This window comes from Crassostrea angulata, chromosome 8 (assembly GCF_025612915.1).
Source record: "Crassostrea angulata isolate pt1a10 chromosome 8, ASM2561291v2, whole genome shotgun sequence".
In the NCBI taxonomy this organism is placed as follows: domain Eukaryota; kingdom Metazoa; phylum Mollusca; class Bivalvia; order Ostreida; family Ostreidae; genus Magallana; species Magallana angulata.
The window spans coordinates 34907976-34929087 of NC_069118.1; the positions used below are offsets into that span (position 1 = coordinate 34907976).

The window sequence follows — 21112 nt, forward strand, 5'->3', positions numbered from 1 at the left end:
GGCGTCACTGACACCCTTCTTGGACGTGTACCCACCGAACATACTTGGTTTCGTTTCGTCGGCATTTTCGAGAAATTTGCTTTTGGCAAAAGGACAATTACTTTCCATTTTCAGAACAATGATTTTAAATGCGGATTTCCGTATACAAGTGGCATAATAAGTAAATTGGTCACACAAAAGCTCTTTACCCCTCGTCCCGGGGGTGCATCCTACACACAGCTGTAAAAGCTGCGATCTACATTTGATTGGAATGTCTAAGTACCCTGTTCTCGGCGTGCTTCTACCACCAGAGATGACCTTTCCAAAGCCACGTGGTGGTGGAAATTGATTTCTCTTCCAGGTTTCATAACAAGGTAAGCGGGTACATGTCCAGGATTACGGTTAATCTCAAGGCTAACATGACCTGCTTGTTACTTCCAAGTTTTGATATATGCTCAACCCCCCCCCCCCCCCAAAAAAAAAAAGAAAAACAAAACAAAACAAAACAAAAAAAAAAAAAAAAACCCAGGCACTTTAGACTTTTATAATATTAGAAAATTATCTTAAAGTTGTCTAGTCAACAATAATACAAAAATATAAAATTGTATAATGCTATTAATTAATAAAGATATAAAACATAAATTTACATTATAAATGTGTTAAAGAATTTGAAGGACGCTTTTTGTGCCATGCAATAAATCACTCACTAATAATCTATTCATCTTCTTATTATTGCCTTCGGTTTATTTCATCGGGAAAATCAATTTGTTCTGTCAATTGCAAAAATAACACCATAGAGCGAAAAGAGCCACCTATGTTTATCGTCTGTTTAAAAAGAAGGGAAAAGAAATCCAAATGATCTAGTGTCGATTTTTGAATAAGATGCGCGTTGCTTTGGATTTTTTTTTTCTATCATTCTAGTGCTAGTATACTAGTAATAAAATCTTGTTAGTTTCTAGAAATAGCAAGAACATTTTACTTTCCATCTGATTCTGTTTTTTTATACAATATATCACTTATTTCAAATTTTTCTGATTGAGTTTCTTAGTCCGCTATATTTTGGCCGAAAATCTGAAACTACAAAGGATTTGAAACAATCATATTTCAATATTTAACTTAAGGTAACACAGTTTAAAAACGGGAAATTTAGATCAAAATCTTTCTAAACAGCAAGACTATATTTTGTTTGTACAACAAATAGACCCAATGCGAGCCTTTTTTGAAATACTTCCGATCATATATCGGATTTTCAGATTTCTTTATATTTTAAAACTCTTTTAAAATTTCCATAAGGTTTTGTACCTGGGTGACAATCAATGCGCTATTAATATTCCGATATTGACAGATTTAATGTGTTTTCCAAGCGCGTTCAATCTACCATCGATTCTCAGACCGGGACAATCAATAGAGCGGCCTGTCTCTCTCTCTCCCTCGCTACCTGTGTATCATTCAGCATCAGCAATGGCGAGAGGTCTACCAAACATCTCCCTCTGTTTTTGTGTCACGTCTTTCTTCATTCTTTTGTCAAAAGGTAAGACTTTTCTCTTTAAAACGTTGTCACTGTTGTCTTCACTTGTTAATATTTTTTTTTCTGTATGATCCTTCCGCACAATTATGAAATTAATATTATTATCACGGATCTGAATTTTCATGTGTATTCGTTGTGATTTCCGTGAACCGGACCCTGTTGTGATTGTAAATTTACCTGTCATTGAAAACAAAGTTTGAATGAGAAGCCCAAATGATCGTCAGAAAAATGTGTTAACAAGACAACAATATTCTCGATGATATTTCGTCGTCGTCGTCATTATCATCATCATCATCATCATCATCATCATTATCATCTTTAATTTTCTCACGAGGGAGGTGGGGCCTGGTGGTTGAAGAGATAATGAAAAAAAATTGAGATGCGCAAATCAAACATACCTTTTATTTGCAAAGTCAGACTTAATTGAGGACTTCCACTTTTTAGAAATATTTTTAAAAGAAAAAAAATGTGCCAAAGTATTTTGCGTCCGTTGCATATTTTTTATTCATTACTTTTATTCTTATTCAGTATAAGATTTAAAAAATATAAGATAGTGATAATAAGATTTGTTTATAAAGAAAACGCGATTTTGGGTACATTTTCTTTAGTCCAAAGTGGGATATATATACTTGAACTTTCATTTGTTTTCTTATGACACTACCGATGAAATTACCTGTAGTTTATTAAGTGGTAGTAAATGAACATAATTATAGATAACTCCATTAAGCTGGTTTGGACAGTTTGAAAATTACAATGACCCTCGTAAAATTTTACAGTAATTTTCAGGGTACTCTGTCTTAATGAGGGTATGTAAATAGTCAAACGGATCTGGCGTTTGGTGTAAAACAAAAGAAATTTTTTACCAACAGTGAAAGTCATAAATTGTACCTAATTCAAATAATTTGAATATCAGTTCAGTTACTTATTATTTATTTGATCTGTATCAAATTTGACTAAATGAAGATAAATTATTCGAAAACTAGGATTTGCATGCATTATTTCAACATCAGTAAGATTTAGAATACTAGTTTTCTTCATAATTTGTCTCGAGTTAAAATGTACAAACTCATGCACATATTGAGAGGGATGAAGGACCCCCCCCCTGAAAATTAAATTAAAATTTGTTATTTTCGGTGTAAAATTATCACATTTATGCCTCGTAGCCCCCCCCCCTCGGCAAATACACTTATCCCTCGCTCCCCACCCCTGGAACAAATTTTCTGGATCGGCGCATGCGTACATAATATTGGAAATGAAACAGATTAACTAAAAAATGTTCACTTTCTGCGATATAATTTCTCACCGTTAAGGAAATAATTCGTTTTAGAGGTCCAAATTTTACAAAAATTACAATTTGTTTCTTGTGCAAGTATTGGGAATAACATATCTGTTCAATACAAATTATCAATATAATAACATATTTATAACTGAAATATGTCATCCAAAAATGGCTATTCTTTTGATATTATTGAAATAAGATCACAAAAACTAAGAAATCTTATTCCCCTTTAAAAAACAGAATAGTGATATTAAAATGGAATCAATTTATACCAGCTCGTTTTTGTTTGAACAACTTTCCAAAGTACATGTATGTACATGTATTTTAACTAAAAATTCTACACATGCCTTCACACGTGTAACGGCACAACATTTGAATAGGCTTTTGTTTAAGCTTTCTTAACGTTTGAGCTGACCTCTCTTGTAATTTTTGACGGCAACGCCCAATGCTTGTAATTATTTTCCTATTTCAATCAACGATTTATTTGATATATTTCATAAAGACAAACGTCTATGATTTTGAAACCATGGAAAAGTTTTTATTCAGTGTCGATTCAATGTGAAAAACAGCAAATCAATCAATTTTATGAAGAAAAAAAAATTCAATACTTAAATTTGAAACTATCCCTATACACTACAACAAGGGGTTCATAGTTGTCTTGTACCTTTATGGTGAAGAACTATTTAAGTATTTTTATCTAATAATATTTTCAAAATCCTTTCAAATTAAGCCTAGTTGATTCGGCGTAATCCCAAATATGCAGTGAAGTCAGCCGGGAGAAAAATAGATAAAAACAAAAGCATTGAACTGAACTGTACTGTTAATGATAGTAACCCTATTAGCTTATGTACTAGCAATATTAACTCGAAATTACAATATTGAATACAACCCATATTTTAAAAAGGCATTAGCGATAGGTGGCAGATCGACTTGTCAGATATTACTAAGGAGAAGAAATGTCCCAAGAAAATTAACCCTAAACCAATATAAATGTCATCCTCTATTAAACCTCGTGAAAACTGAAATCAATTGACAGAACTTGACAGGAATATATCAATTAAGCCGGGTCTACGTGTAAATCATAGGCCAGGAAACAATTTTTGCCACTTATTATTGGAAATTGTGTCCCGAAAGCGTTTCCTAGATGAAATAAAAATTGACATGGTTGTTTTGAAGTAGTTTTGGAATGTCTTGTCATTCAGGTTTTTTTGTATTCAATGACTTTTTGTTGATATTTTCTCAGAGCTTCTTTGCGTCGAGCAAATTTTTTTTTTTAGAATAATACAAGGCCTCCTTTAATTTTTGTTTCCTTTTATTTATTTTTTGCAGTTTTTAGAAGACCGATGTCATAATTTTTGAAACTGGTTCTTTTAATGCATTTACAAAACTAGCACTATATATAAAACTACTTACATTCTCTGAATGAGATTGTTAGCAATAATGCTTTTGTCATCTTCCAAAACCATTGTTAATTGTCGATTGTTTTCAAAGTACACAGTTCGATTGATTTTGTTTTAAATTAAAACTTTTCTTTAGTATGCACTATGGACATTCCTCTTTGTATCAGCTATTTTAGCTGTCAATGTTTGGTTAAAAAAAACAATTCAAAATGTTTGGTTGAACACAACAACTGTTTTAAAAAGAACAAAAAGTTTGTGTTACTTCATAAAAAAAATGTTTTTCAAATTCAAATATCAAGTCTAAGGAAGGAAAATGGAAAATGGAAACGTATTGGAAACGTATTGGTTGAACAAGCCGAAAAATCTAGGTTTGAATGTTTATCACAAATGAATAAAATCGAATAGAATATTTATTCTATTACTGTATAGAGTTGAGGAACAGATTTTCATTATATTAATGCATGTGTACTTGCCTCTTTAAGTGATATTGGCATATTTTTCTTAGTACAGTATTTATATTCTGAATAGAAATGCCATTAACTTTTTTCTTTTACGATCGGACTTGCTTGAGATGTTGGTTAATATAACGAAATGTAAGGCAATTGGCCCCACTTACTTAATGACTTGAACAAGGGTTGACATAGTTTTACATTTTCCATGGGAACATGTAAATGGAAAAAGTTTATGGTAATTTCTAAGTCTAAGGGTGGCTAGAATCCCTTAAAAAAGATGAAAATGAATTGTCGTCAGTTCTAAAAAGCGACATTTGCTCTCATTTAAATAGCTACTTGTATGTCATTGGTTAATGATTTATTTTAAAAAGTCTGAGAAAAAAATCTTGAAGGTCATGGCATGATGTCCTATATAAGCATGTAAACCAATCATAGCGACTATTAAGCCAATATTAAGAAACAGATAAAAAGCACGCTTGTCTACGATCAATTATACCTTTCCAGAATAAACATAAAAACAAAAACAAATACAAAACCAGAGACATAATGTCTCTGACAAAACTAACAAAATAAAGACAAAACATTACAGCTCCAACCACCATCTCTTGCTTTGAACCTCTAAATTATCCCACCAGGAAACCAGAACGCACCACACAACGCACCACAGAAAGCACCACATAGCGCACCACACAACGCACCACCAAAATTAACCTCTACTACCAGCAACTACTTGGTTATGGAATAATATGTCTTCCTCTATGTAACAAAACAATCTCTTGTCAAAATGACAGGACAAAACTTTTGTTTCTATTGAACTTTCAGAAAGACCAGACTCTTCATAGTTACACACCGTCGTTAGCAGCCGATCCTGTTTATGCGGTACACCCAAAACCCAACACTTCCTTCTTAAGGAAGTGTCTTCTAGATGTGTTTACACATGAACGTTTACATATTCATTATTTCGTTTTCGCAAAAATGTCACTTTTAAAAAAAATTTGATATAATTTTTTTATTGATATTATCCAATTAATATGTTTAGAGCATTTAACATGTATACAGTATATCTCAGCTCCAAAACGCGTTCAGACACAGCAATTTAATTACATGTCTGATTTTTTGTTGTAACTAGTTATGCACAAGAGTGGATAAAATAATTGCCTTTTAGTTCATTTCGAGTAAAATGCTGAAAATTATATGTACACATAAGTAATAAGGAATAATTCTTTGAATATTATGAGGTGATGTTTATATTCGCATTTGATTAACTTTTAGACTTTCTTGTAAAGTAAATCTATATATGTTTCTTTGTTGTTCTTGTATATTTATGAATCAATGTTTGCTTTACATTAAAGTATGAGAAGAAAGAACAAAAGATTCTGCATAATGACTGACGTCACAAAACTTAGCTTTAATAATTGTATTTTAAAATGCTAAAATGCAGTGAACATTCGATATGTTGATGGCTATAAACGAAGTTTATGTTGCTTTAAATGATACTTGTAGAATAAATTTGAAACATTCTTATACAGATGTATTTCATTAATTGATAATTTGGTCAAACATTTTAAAAACATTTTTCAAAAATACTTTGAAGTATTTACGGCGAGAAATTTCAGAAAGGTTTTATGCCTCTGATTTATTTATTGGATTAAAACTATCTTGAGGAGAAAAAAATAAAATTAGGACTTATCAAGTGTTCGTAAATTAAGGTATTTCATTTTTTTAAGAAATTCATATGGGAAAATTCTTTAAAAGCCTTCTCTTAAACATAATAAAAGGTAAGGGGGTATCAAATTGTGAAATTGAAGGCAGCAAACCAATACGTCAATACGTAAAATTTAGATTTAGTTTCTTTGAACCTAATCCTTTGGGATTAAATTTAAAGTGTAATCGCAACGAGGGGTGGGTGGGGGGGGGGGGGGGTCAGAAAAAAAATCTTCTGAAAAAAATAATCTTTGGGATTAAATTTAAAGTGTAATCGCAACGAGGGGTGGGGGTGGGGGGGGGGGGTCAGAAAAAAATCTTCTGAAAAAAATTGAAACAATGAATTGTGTAATTGATGTAGAACCTAACCATTTTATTTTTTCAATTTAGCCATACACTGTAGATGAAGGTAGAGACATTGCAAAATACATAACCCGCGTTAGCGGTTTATGTATCTTTTCGTGCAATGATCGCTACCTTCATAACCCGCATGAATCACCAAAAGATTCATCTTTTTAAGAAAAGTATGAATCGATCGCGAAAAGTAAGTTAAAGTAACTAAATTATTGTTAATGTTAATTACGTTAAAAAGAAACATGCGGCCAAATCGTCTCCTATGGGGATTTGAGTATGACATCATCATGATTCTTCCGTGATTTTTGTTAGGTTGCTGAAAGTTTCGACCGATCGATAAACTGGTTTGAACTGGTTCGTGTATATTTCAGTCCTGTCAGTTTCTATACAGCTATGAATTACAACCAATTTTCGTAAAGAATAGAGGGAATCATACGAGAAACATAAATAACAATAATACAATGTAGAAATGAAAGGAAAAAATAACATTAATATTCAGAAAATATATACGCCTGCTATAAAACTGGGCAAAATCTCGGACGACGGGTAGCCAACTGCCCCCTGAAACTTCTCTTTTAATATTGTTTTTATGACACAAACTCATAAAAATATGATATTTTGAATGTTTTGGAAATAGGATTTAGCTGTTTTTATTTTGATGTATTGGTTTACTTAGTATTAGAAAGATATACTGATTTAAACTGGGAACACTTTACTATAGGGACCGCCAGATTTCGATCAGTTGACAATCTCTGTTATTTATGTCACTGATCGCACTTAGTGTATGTAAATATAATAAGCGCAATCTGAAAGAATTATAAATGAGACATGAGTGAAAACGAATTTTAAATTTAACACATCAATAAATGAATTAATCTTTGTAAAAATATAGGCTTTCATCCGTGCGACTCAGAGAATGGATGCATGATAACTTGAAAAATTTTCAGGGCTTTTTGAAAAATATTTAAAAAATAAAACTCAAAATTGCGACCAAAGACCATACAACTCGATACACAACAAACACATCAAAAATCGATTTGTACTGCATATTATCTTCGAAAGCTTCCTGACACTTCACCAATGCCTACCTAAAATATCAATATGGCCTCACCGTGATCTGGCGGAATCAATTATTTTTTCATCAGGAACTGTACACATCGTGGGATTCGATGCAAATCTTACTGCTACCATCGACCTGCTCAGTTAATGAATCTGACGTCAGGAGCATATCTTTGTGACATATTAATACTCATCAACATTTTCCTGTTCAAGTAAACAGACTTACTTTATTCGTATGATAAGTGACAGGGGTCGGGGGACCATGGGGTCTACGAGTGACCTTTTCAACCATGATCGTTGGGTAGCTGATTGTTTGAGAGAGAGAGAGAGAGAGAGAGAGAGAGAGAGAGAGAGAGAGAGAGAGAGAGAGCGGTCCCAAAACGACAAAATCTTTGTTGCAAGAAATATTGGGATTCTTGTTGGTAAATAAGACAGATGTGGGGGTTTTTATTGGATTGGTTTTTTTTATATTAGTGTTACATTAAAAGTTTAAAATCGAAGATTTTTAAACTTATCTATAACAATAGATTGTTATAGATAATTTTGGAAATCTTCGATTTTAAACTTTTAATGTAGCACTCGCCCTACTCCTTCCCTTTGAGATCTTCTTGCACACTAGTTTTTAGAGAGCTCCTGAGTGGTAGGAGCGATCTGCCATTTATACACATTATGTCATAATTTGTCATCAATTCACTTATCCGAACATTTTTAGATTAGATCAAGATAAAGAATTCGAATAAAAAAAATTGCATGGGCATTTAGTAGCTTGTATGGATGTGTTTGAACAGAAACACATGACTGTGTATACTACATTTCTGGTATGATTTTCAACCAAAATATATATTGCAATATATTTTTTTCATGTTATATATTGGTGACTTTTTTATTATTTCATGATAAAGTGTTGTTTCCAGCTTTGATTTTCGACATATTTTTCTAATTTTTTCCTTGTATTCACTTCTCATTTTTCATCTCTCATTTTTGCAGTGTATGCAAGAGAGGGGTCATTGATATAAGCCCTATGGCTTGTTTCCCAATTTCACAATTGTAATTACCGCCATGTTAATGTATTTGAATCTATAATGAATAAATATTGTTCAAACTAAAACATTTGGCGATGTAGTTGAATTAGCGAAATTTGAATTCCGCAAAAAAAAAATGAAAAAAATAAATCACAGCCAAATCTAATGCGTTTACACATTCAGTTATGTTTATACATGTTTTAAGTGTTGATTTTTGTTTACCATAGGTGCCAACGAATACATTCAGACAGCCAGGAATGATAGGTAAGTCACATAATTTACCAATGTAATCAACGTAAAATCAGTAGATCTTTCCCTGAATCATATCAGCCTGTCCTGTGAATTTAAGATAATCGCATCATTAACTCGAAATGTGGCATTGGGGTTCATATTTCCTTTCCAAACCTATATTATATCCCCAAAATAAATGATTTTTAAAGTTTACGTGAAATTCCACTGAAACATTCAAACTTAATTTTAACTCTCCCCCCCCCACAACAAAACACAAAATAAAAACTCATACCCACGTTGGGCAAGGAAGACTTTAATGAAAACAAACAGTTTTCAAAACCACTCGAATGCTGAAACACAAACCAGACAAGCTAAAATCAAGAACACTTTGAAAGACTCTAAAATAGTAATGTTCGGTGGTGAGCGAAGAACAAAATCATATAAATCGAAACTAGACGCTGCGCGAGTCTGAATATTCATTTATGCAAATATGTAAATATTAACGAATCTTATTCAGTTCTTGCGTAAGTGCAAACAAAACGTTTTGAATTTCTTGAGATTCAAAATTTTTTTGGGTTCTCGTATTCTAGCATAATTAATGGCGTACATTAAACAATATTAAATAATACGCATGACTTATAGTCTTAAACTACACTGTAAATATGATGACTATTCTATTTTGTTTTTGGGTTTTTTTGTGTTGTTGTTTTTTGGGTTTTTTTTGGTTGTTTTTTTTTTGTAAATTAAAAAAATAAATAAATTGTACTTTGTCTGATATCATAAAACTTTAACTCTGTAAAAATATATAGATCTACATGTATAGTTTAGTCGTTCAAATCTGGCATCCCATTTAAATTAAAGATAAGTAACCCAATTAAAGTTGACTGTTTATACAGAGTTCTCTTTGTCTATCTCTGTTCTAAATACCCTGCGTTTATTTGTTTCAGAGGCTGTTTACACGGCCAAAGAACGGTGGATGGAAGCTGTGTGTGTTTGCCATGCTGGAGCGGCCATCAATGTGATGTTCCCAGTACGTGGTTTTATTTTCAAAGTAGAAATCTTTAAAGATACTCTTGCTATTCCGTGAAGCTATTCAATAAGACAACTATAAACAAACTTCACAGTATGTAAATGAATCTTGACAATCAAAAGACCACATTCAAAGCAATCTAATTTGAACTATTGGAAAATTTGTTGGTCTTATCATTATGGTTCTATTTTAGGAAATCGACATCCGCCCAAGTTTAGTCAAGATGTGTATTACACTTCCGTCACGGATCTCATTAGCAGGGATAACATTCTTGTTCCCGAGGCTTTCGATGAAGACCTGAAGACAGTGTGCAAAGAGGATGCAACATGTCCCTGTGCCGAAGTCTATTTCTCTATTATGGACGGAAACGAAGATGGTTTGTTCACCATTGATCCCCAATCTGGAGCTCTATCGATCAGCTTTGGAGCCGTGCCACAGAAAGATCGATATGAAATCACACTCAAAGCTTCAAATCAATTTAACAGCATCAATCAGCCTGAATCCACAACCCTTGTCATCGTAGATTTTCCTAAATACCAAAGCGAGGTCGAGAGCCCACATCACATCGAGAAAAGGGTAAAATTCCAAAAAACCAGAAAGCTAACTTAACAACGCAATAACAAAAGACATTTTTGTTTATAATCACAGAAAACGAAATTCCGCAGGGAAATTGAAACATAAATAACTCATCAGATTAACGTTAAAGCCAAGATAAGACCATAATTGATAGTTTATCCACGTAATTATTACATTTTTAAGTACAACATTCAGATTCTTTGAAGTTTTACCAAATGCACCTATAAATCATCCACGTGGACAATCTATTTGTGTTTGTAATATTTTGTTTAGGCTCTGTCAAGCGTTGTTGGAAACGTGACGTTTGACCTCAAGAAGAAGTACCCGTATAACGAGACGACAGAGATGAAGGTGGGCAGCCGCGTCCGGTTCCAGCTGACCATCACGTTCCCGATAGAGGACACAGACATGCTGGTGGAACTCTTCACTCCGGACAACGAAACCACCGTCATGATCCTGTGTGACGTCAACGTGACGGCAATCGGAAGCAGCCTCATGTACAACGGAAGTAAAGAACCAGTAATGGACTCCCGGGAACCCGACTCAGTAATGGTAAGATAATCTTCCTATTTCGAAGTTTTCTTTTCTAAAACATCCTGGAGATGATAATGTCGTATAAATTTTTGGAACGTTAAAGATCAAGTTTAAATACGTAAAGATCCTTGTAATTTAAGTACGACAGAGCGATTATCAACTTTGGTGTTGTCCAAAACTCCGGCTGTGTCAATGCGATAGAGTGCAGCATCTATATCGAGTACGAGGCAATCCTTTTGGAGAATCCTTCCACAAATGCCGGAGAGGTTTACTGGGTCAGTGCTGGAGCTGAGTACAATAATGAGAACGAGGTTTGGGTGGGACAAGCATCGTTTGTGGCTTTTCCAAATGACACCGTAAGTTTTGGGGATTTTAGAGTGCGCTTTCATCTCATTATTTCCAAAATAAAAACTTTTTTGAATAATGTACGTATAGATGTATTTACGATATGTTTACCGTCGGAATTTCTCACATTATATGTAAAAACGATTAACGATATTTTCCAGACTGTTAGCGAAAACCCGACAGTTAATTTTACCGGACCTAGCACTTTATCCGTGGGATCAGCCGCCGTTTTCCAGGTTGACTTACTTCTGCCTAATCCTTCCTCGCTCCTGACTTTTGACGCCTTTGCTCCTATCAATACCTCTTCTGTCATGTCCATCTGTAGTGCCAAACTCAAGTACCTCTCAGACAATTTTAGATGTGGTTTTGATGAAAGAGCAGTGTCTACACAATATTACCAGGATCAAACTGGCATTGGAAACTCTATGGGTCATCTTAATCTAGGAACTTTGCTAAATAAAGGTATGAATTAAAGAAAGTTAGACGCATCGGTGGTACCATGCATAGCATACAATTTTCAGCAATGTCTTTCTCTTTCCTTGACTGTCTCTGTAGGATCACGAGATGTAACAAACGTTCAGGAGAACAACCTGGTGTCGGTGGAGTTTGTAGCTCACATGTACAACGACCCCAGTTTTGTCGGCACTAATTACATGGTTGGGGCCGCGTTCGAGATTTCACCGAACCAAATATGGGCTGGACAAATGCAGGTCACTGCTACTTCTGAGGTGGATCCAACAGGCATGGTCAGTTTTTCTATTGTTGTACATTTTTGTATCCTATAATGTCTTTAAAACAACTGATCGACAATTGAGTATGATTATTGTTTCTGTTTGCTAGTAAGATACTATGATCACTATTTGTATTTTAAAACAGTCCACCCCGCTTTTGGAGTTCAACCCTCCCAACGGACAGACAGTTGCTATTGGAGACGCCGTGACGCTCCTGCTTGAAGTGCAAATTCCAGATTCTACTACTACATCATACAGCCTACTAATTAAGGCACCGTTTTCCACAACTGCTATCTTTAAAGTGTGTTCAGTCGAGATCAAATCCATTGGTGAAAACATGCCTTGCGTTCACAAAGAGGACAAAAAGACGGTTTACTCGTCACGTGACACCGTGTCGTCGTCTCCTGAGCCTGACATGGCTACCCTCAACCTAGGTGGGATAACCAATCTCAATCTAAACAATACTGCCACAGAAGCAGACACAATTTCCTTTGAAATAATCGTTGCGCCATTAAATCACACGGAGGTTGTGGATTTGTCCTCGCACACCGTGGAAGCCACGTTGTTTTACGCGGGATCGTTAACCGTAGTCCAGTCATCGTCCATTCAAATATCTGGTTCTTCTGTGCAGACCACCAGTGTGTCGGTGAGTCCAAAACCTTAACAACGAACCTTATTGAACAATGTAGCCATGCTTCCTACAAGAGAAAGCATATTTGCTATGTTCGAATTTATTCACTTTCTGCAAGACTCTTGTTTCTTTTATTTAAGACACAACGTTAATTTTTTCAGAACACAACCTCCCCGTCTTTTAACATGGTTTACGTGTTTGGAAATGAAAATGTAGAGGTTGGTACTGCGACCCGCGCTCAGCTTGAGATCACCACCAACAGAAGTGTGTCCTATCCCATGATGAACATGGAGTTCATCATGCCTCTTGGCAACACCTCCACCAAGCTGTCCATCTGTAGAGCCCGGATGTTGTCCGCCGGGAGAAACCTGCCCTGCGTGGCACCGGACTGGATCAACTCCCAGGTCATATATCAGTCACAGTAAGTATAGATCACGGTACCGACCGGCTACTAAGATTGACCGTAGATTATGACGATATCAGCAGTTTTCCCCCCGACTCTTTCATTGTTAGATTTAAGACGAATATCCACTGAGCTGTTCAGGCCGATATCTAATCCATACACAGCTAAAAAGTTTATCTTACAATTGATAGATAATACAATCAGGACCGGAAAAGAAATGTGCTTGGCCGTTCATTTGGACCTTAGCGGAATAGGCTAATATATCAACATATTCGATTGAGGTGTATATTTCTTTTCAATATAAACATAATCTATGCTCTTAAGAAAAACGGGTTTTTAAATGATAGATACAACGAAACAGTCAATGACCAGGCCTTGATGTACCTAAGCACCGTCTGTAACTACCAGCAAGTGGACAACGTCACTGATGACATCATCACCATCGTTCTGGATGTGAAGGTGGAGGATAACCCCGAGTTGATAACAGGAGAGAAAGAGTGGATCAGTGCCGGGAATCAGTACTCGGATACAAAGATATGGGTTGGACAGCTAGCTCTGTATGCCCAGAGAACAGGAACAATCATCCCGGTAAGACTGAATACCTGATACATGATATAATCGATGATGCAAGAATTTGGGGGAAGAAACTGTTTTGAAAGTATCTTGAATTTTGCAAATTACTTCTAAATTATTATGGTGTTTTCTCCGACGTATTTTCACTGACGAAAGCACTTCGGTTGCTTCTTAAAGTATATCGACCAAGGTGTAGTGTTTTGAATGAAAGACGAGGCTTGTTTTTGATTTTACCTTTTTTTAAAGGGAACGACCCCGTACATCAATCTCATCAAAAACACCACATTGAGTAGCATACCAATCGGTTACCCCTCCGTGTATACAGCTCTGATAAAGATCGCTCCACAGGAGAGTGCCCAAGTCAAGGTTTCTGTGACGGTTAGCAGCTCTGTGTTGTCTATTTGCGGACTACGTATAAAGGACATCGGCGACAACTACCCATGTGTCAATAAAAACGTTACCACGTCAATCAGCGGATCTTCTGGCTTCATTGACTTGGGTATCGTCACAAATACGGGTAAGGGAAAGAAGTATACATTTCCTTAAAAGCCCAAACATGTTATATGATCCCACTTAGTCTTTACAGGAAATTTGGAATTTTCAAACGGTCTGTCAACCAGAATTTTTTCCCGTAAGGCTGTAGTTTGAGCGTCTAGCATGCCTTAAATTCATTATCATACCTTATATAATTCCAGGACCCAATGCACTGGTTTCCAATGACTTCTACGACAGTAACACCATTTTAGTAGAGTTGATTCTTCAGCTAGCAGACGACACCACCACCGTAACTGATGGCTCCAGTCACAGCTTTGACGTAGACGTGGAATATGGAAGTGACGGAAGTAAAAAGAGTTTTTCCGCGCAGACGATTGTGGCCACTCATGACAAAACAGTGGCTAACTTTGTATGACTTTTTCTACTGGTTATTTTCAAAATAAGCTGGTATCATTTCTATTCATGTGGCAAGAACTCATTTTCAAATAATTGATTTTTCAGACTTCGGTTGACAATAGAACGGTGAATTCTTTTTTTATCGAAAACATTGGAAGCAATGTCTCTGATGCAAACATAGCAAAGGGAGAGTCTAAACGATTTGTTCTGGAGATGATATATCCAGAAGGAGAGACAAAAGATATCACTGTTAAGTTTATGTCGTCCTCAATTACTTCACAACAAAACAACATGGATCTGTGTGGATCCGGACTGACCTATGTGGGAGAAAACTTCCCTTGTCTGGATAAAACTAAAATTACACCAGAGTACTCGAAGAGGTAAGAATGTGTTTCTTATTATAATTAAAGTACTCAGTAGAACTTGAACATTCTAGCCGACTAAATGGCGTTTCTCCCTGACTCTCTTAGGACCGGGTCCCTTCTGATGGATACGGCGTCATTACAGCTCGGGTTTGTTCGTTCTTCTGGGGTTAAGACTGGTGACAACGAAGCCAACAAAGTAAGAATAATAGATTATAAGTGAAATTTTCTTTGCATTTTGTAGTCACGGCTTAAATTTTAACACTCTTTAACTTCAAAACGAATAAAGCTCGACTCATTTGACTTTGAACTGTTTTCTTTCAGCTCCGTTTGGAAGCGGTGGCTAGGCTTCTCCCCAGTTCAACACTGTCTGCGGGGACCGTGATTCCATTCCATGTGGCTGTCAATACAAACAACTTAGAGATATACGTGGGTCAGATTGATTTAACTGTGACCGACACGCCCACCGTCACTACAGTGGTTAGGACAAATCGCCGCGATGGATATTATCGTGGAGATTGTCATTTTTTCTTTATTCTTTTTTTCTTCTTGGAAAATAATAAGTATTACATTGCAAACTCTTATTATTTTTCTTACAGACGACAAGCATTGTGAATACATCCTTATTGTACATCAACTCCAGCAGTGACCCTCACCCCGTGAATGTCGGTAACCTGACCACCCTTCCTATCGTCATGTACGTCCCTCCAAACACTATGTCCTCGGTCCTATTCGACATTGAGCTACCCCAGTTAACAGTCACCATAGGGACAATCGAGAACATCCGGGTTTCCTCCAGTGGAAGCAACATTGGTTGTGTCTACGAAAACGAGTCTCTGGCTTTGAAATTTGACAGGAAGTTCAATTCATCTATCAACACATGTCAGGTCCATCATGGGCAGTTGGATCTTGGAACTGTCACTAATACTGGTATGATGAAACGGCTGTTAGTCATTTTGGCATTCGATCAGTGGGCTAAGGCAAGAAACATGTAGGATTTGCTGTTGGTAAATTATTTCAAAATCTTTCCGTTTAGGGTTGTCTTATGGAACGGGTACAAACATAGAGGGTGATGACCACATTCTAATAGAAGTGGATCTCAGAATAAATGACAACATACCTGACTCACTTGGTTCGGTATTTCCAATAAGTATCGGGGCAAAAGTTGCAGACTATATTGTTATATACGAGAAAAACATTTCTCTAACAAGAACCGGGTATGAGAGGCCTGACCTAGAAATTATCGCTACTTACAACTCAACATTTTCAACTTCGTAAGTACGATAAAATACTGTGCACTAGTATTCTACTGATCTAATATGAGAGTTTTTTCTGACAAATTTGTTGTTGGAATTGCAGATCCTTGATTGTTGTTGATGCCATCTTGAAACACAGTAATATGACGTCTGCGACTGCAATAAACGCGACGGCCTATTTTTATTTACCGCCATATTTGGAGTACAAGAGTATTCAAAGTAACGTTACTCACAGTGGTCCAGTTTTTAGAGAGGGAGTCGTGGAAATCCAGGTAAATAAAGAAAAACAACCATTACTGACCTCCAAATGCCTGTGTTAACTAACTGTTGCAAAACTAAGAAAATGATATTTTCTATCGTATAACAGTTTGACGAAGTTCTCATGTGTGACGTCATCAACATGCAGCTGACACTGGAACCGAATCAGACGACAACTGTGCCCCTCGACATCCTCACGGAAAACACAATGGTTGCGTACGAGGTCAGTAGCTTTATGGCACACACTCCAGCCAGCGTCTACCCATCCGACCAGGTCTTTGACACGCCCCTTCAATATCTGAACTTTAGTGTAACAGTCACCAAAGTAGGAGGTAAATATCGTACTCGTTGCAGGAAATATTCACACATGAATAATTTAAATTAAACGTTTGTTTGCACTTTGAAGTATTGGCTTTAAAATGTTTCTGCAGTGAATATTTGATAAATTATAAAAGGTTGAATGCAGCTGAAACTGAATTGATTGTGAATTTTGTACAACAGTGTGTGACCTACCGCTGGGTATGACCAGTGGACATATAGACGACTGTCAGCTAGACGGCTCCATAGAGAACGACCCGGCCCGACCCCCGTCACACGGCCGCTACAACGGCAACTCAGGTCAGTGCAAGGCTGTCCGCACAATAACGTGTCTAAACACGTGTAGGATTTGTCGAGTTTCTCCTACCTATTAAAATGTATCAAAGTGTATATTTCCCATTTGTTTAAAATCTATAGCATGGAGACCATTCTCAAGAGGACCAACGTTTTCCAAATTCCGGTATTTCCAAGTGTTCTTTGGCAACAAGACGTTGGTAAATAAGATTGTGATGCAGAAAGGCGCGGGGTACACCCACCACCCCTCCCAGCTGTCCCTCAGATACAGTAATGACGGCTACTCTTGGCAAACGGCGGAAACGGTATGACGTGATGGTGTCGTTGTTTGCTCGTCTATAAATTGAAAGAAATATGTCAGTTTTACAAACATTTTCATTACATACATGTATCTACTTTAAACGCAAGCTGAAGAAAGTATTTTACCGCTTTTACGCCTCTAACTACGAATTACACAAAGGTTTCCACAATACTGCATGAACAAATTGATACAAATTGATACTTATTATAAACTTTCAGGCAACATTTTTCCGGCGATTTCAGTACAATTTCATTTGTTGATGAATATTTTTTATCAATGCACCTGCATGTACTCAATCAAAATTGTCCAATAAGTGGTATAAACATTCCCTAAATGACGTGAAACACAGATCGCCTGAGTTCGTCTTCTTGCTATCAGGTTTTACAATGAACTGTTGGTCTTTAAGGTGGCGGTGTCCACGCCGTTTGCGGAGACGACCATCTACCCCCAGAGACAGACCCAGGCCCGCTTCATGAGGGTCTATATAGACAAGGATGACACTATTAACGGAGAGCCGCCAGACATAGGACTCAAGTTCGAATTCTTTGGCTGCTATCTCAGCGGAGAATACACTACAACAAGTAAGGAACAATGCACTGCGCGATAAATTGGCTTTCTTACCCTTTTGGTTGCTTTAGTTGTAATTAAGTCGATGGTGAAGGTGGGACTGCATGTCAGGCATTTAATCAACATCCCAGAGAGAAAATGATGATGATTTGACGAAATGGAGCAATAGCTTAATTAATTTTTGGTTGGCTTAATCACCAATTCCATTTAAGTTGGAACAGATATAATAAAATGTTGATTAAAATCTGTGTATTTGTATTGATCCCATAGCGACCTTTATAGCTTATATGCGGTTATGCGGTACTTTATTAACAACTTTATTTGGTTTCTGGACGTTTTTTTTCTCTCGATGTGGTCATATTTAGGATGAATGGTTTAACAAACAAATCGTGTTAGTTGTTTATAAAAGTATATTTAAACCTTACACGTATTGTTTTCTTGCAGGTGTATGCAATGCAGCGCCGAGTAATATATACCCTAACGGTCAGTAGTTCGAATCTCAAATATTGCATTAAAAATTCTTTGAAACGTAAAAAGAAATTTAAGTTAATGTAGTTTAAATATATATTGTATTAACAGACAACTCCTTGGTTTGCAGATTTCTATTTCCGTAGTTTCCATGCTCTGAATGGAAAAGTTCTGATGTGCGATATTAATCCTAAAGACAAGTGAGTAACAGCAGATGTTCGCCGCGTCTCTTCTCGCGGTGTCCAAATTTTTACGCTTCCATATGACTTAGAGTTAAACAAAGAACTCTGTTTTCTTCTATGTATGCACATGTCATCAAGTTATAATAGTGGTATACATGTAATTAGAAGTAACGCGTTAAAGATTTGGTTTTTAATTAAAACTGATAATTTGATGGTCTGTTCTGTTTTTTAAGGGACTTAAAACAACACTGCCATTTCTCTGTAGACGGCGCTACTTGGACAGGTAAATACAAGTTTGTTTTATGGTACAGTTGACTCTGTTCAGTTTTTGAGGACAGTTTTAATAACATCGATTGATCATGTTGAACTTTAACCTTTTAAAGCAATGGATGGTCGCGTTGCCAGTCTTCTTGGACACGAGTCAACAAAAAATATATTCTTTGCTTACGACAACGACCAGAGGTCGACCTTAATGAGTGAGGACGAAGGAATCACGTGGTATAATGTACCACGTGATTTCTACTTGGACACACGATCTAAGTTAACATTTACCCCGTCCAAAAACGTCCCAATGCAAGTGACCAACCTGAATGTAGCGGAGCCCCATGTCAACTATCAATTTGGACCGTGGGGAGGTTTGTCTTTAACTCAATTAACTCGTAGCTTTGGAATGGTAAAATAGATTACTTGTAATTATATGTGTTTTAATTTGATACCAGTACCATTTTCTACGGCTTATGACTCCTATAAAATTAATAAAGAAATTCGTCCTATTTAATTAAGTATATTCTAAGTATGTTAAGCAGTCCAAAATTTGCGCAAGTTTTTTTTGCGCTGCAAAGATTATTTGGTATGCAATGGACAGTAACTCTATGACAGTTCTGCAGCTCTTTAGTTTACTCATGTGACTGTTAAGGCCCATATAACTCCTTTTAGTTTATTTTTCCTTTTTTTTAACAGTTACGTTTGAGGGTTTATGGAAGAGTTCAGCAGGCATATGGAGTAGAGTGGTTGAATGGGACACGTGTTGCTGATAGCAGAGGGTCGATACATAGAACCACTGGACCCCGCACCCACTCAGTGACGCTACAACCCCTATAAAACCTTTGTTATAAACTTTGTTCGTTGTGACTTGTCAGTTTTTTGGTATTTTAAAGAATTGATTCACATGTGTGTTTCATCTCAATCTGCCCTTTATTTGATTTACATATTGCTGAGTATCAATGATATTCAGCGCCAGATCCCAGTAGACAACAGTCTAGTGATGTCAACAGCGTGCTTAATCAGTGCCGACAGAGATTACATATATATCAGTTTATACTTTGAAAAATAAATTCCGTCCATATCGTTACAGTTGCCGATCTATTTATATTTATTTATATGTATCCCTATATTCATACTAGTGTATAACAAAGGTTGAAAACGCCGCCTGCTTCGTTAACGCTGGAATTGTTAATGTTTCATTTCATGTCATACCGTTATTATTTTTTGTTTATATATGTAAAACATTCAATGTTTTAAATGTGTGTTGTTTTTATTGCTACTGTCAAATTGACGGTTTGTTCCCAATGTTTACTCGGAATCTGTTATGAACTTTATCCTCCCGAACAATGTTTAAATGCGAGGCAGTACAAGGGTTAATCAAATAGTTTAAAGCCTAATTCAAAAGAAATGAAAAGTTGAAGACAGTTTTTCCACAAATTTTAAAATCGTCTACATTGATATCGGTGCTTAACCGTAAATGGTCTTCTCCAGAAACTACATTGTATTCCTAACATTATTAAGAAAGTTTTCAAAATGGAGACCAAGCAAGTGTCAAATGAAGGAAGTAAACAGGAAAGATCCAGCTACATGTCTTTTGAGAAAGGATTAAGTTACCACAATCTGATCAAAGTGAAGCAGCTAACATTGTGTATTTATACGACACAGTATATTTTAAAAGCAATATCTGACGTGTTTCAAAGCTAGCTGATTTTGAACTTGTTTTTTTCGTTCTCTGAATCTTTTGCTTAAATATTACGCATTCAGTCAAAAATAAAAAAAAACGAAGAAAACAATCAAATTACAAGCGTCGTACCCTTATCACGTTTTGTTTGAGAGCAAGTTAAAAGCGTCCCGGAAATGTCAACATTTTTCGGATTCTGATGACGTCGGCAATAATTGTTAATACCTACTTTGCAGATACCTTACTTACCCCCAATAACTTAATTAAATTGTCGGGACTGAGCTTTGATTTATCCTTACAGAAAAAAAATCTATTTGTTGGACTTTTAGACGTCATGCACCCATCCTAAACCTTACAAGTGAACTTCTGGTCTGCTCTTGACCTAATGTATTCAACAGCGCAATGGATTCCTCATATATACAAAACATAGTAAAGAAGG

At 36.0% G+C, this 21112-nt stretch overlaps 1 protein-coding gene across 1 annotated transcript; it reads left to right on the forward strand.

The window, feature by feature from the left end:
- Positions 1–1392: 1392 nt before the first annotated feature.
- On the forward strand, positions 1393–20245 carry LOC128160426 (uncharacterized). Its single transcript, XM_052823743.1, has 28 exons — positions 1393–1510; positions 9005–9041; positions 9956–10038; positions 10232–10614; positions 10888–11166; positions 11289–11504; positions 11655–11955; positions 12049–12239; positions 12370–12870; positions 13017–13276; positions 13606–13846; positions 14078–14348; positions 14527–14735; positions 14828–15102; positions 15193–15283; positions 15409–15564; positions 15684–16014; positions 16121–16358; positions 16444–16612; positions 16708–16930; positions 17100–17216; positions 17334–17515; positions 17918–18092; positions 18523–18561; positions 18677–18746; positions 18962–19011; positions 19112–19363; positions 19689–20245. The coding sequence occupies exons 1-28, from the start codon at positions 1441–1443 to the stop codon at positions 19760–19762; spliced, it is 5484 nt and encodes a 1827-aa protein (XP_052679703.1). The 5' UTR covers positions 1393–1440; the 3' UTR covers positions 19763–20245.
- Positions 20246–21112: the final 867 nt, after the last annotated feature.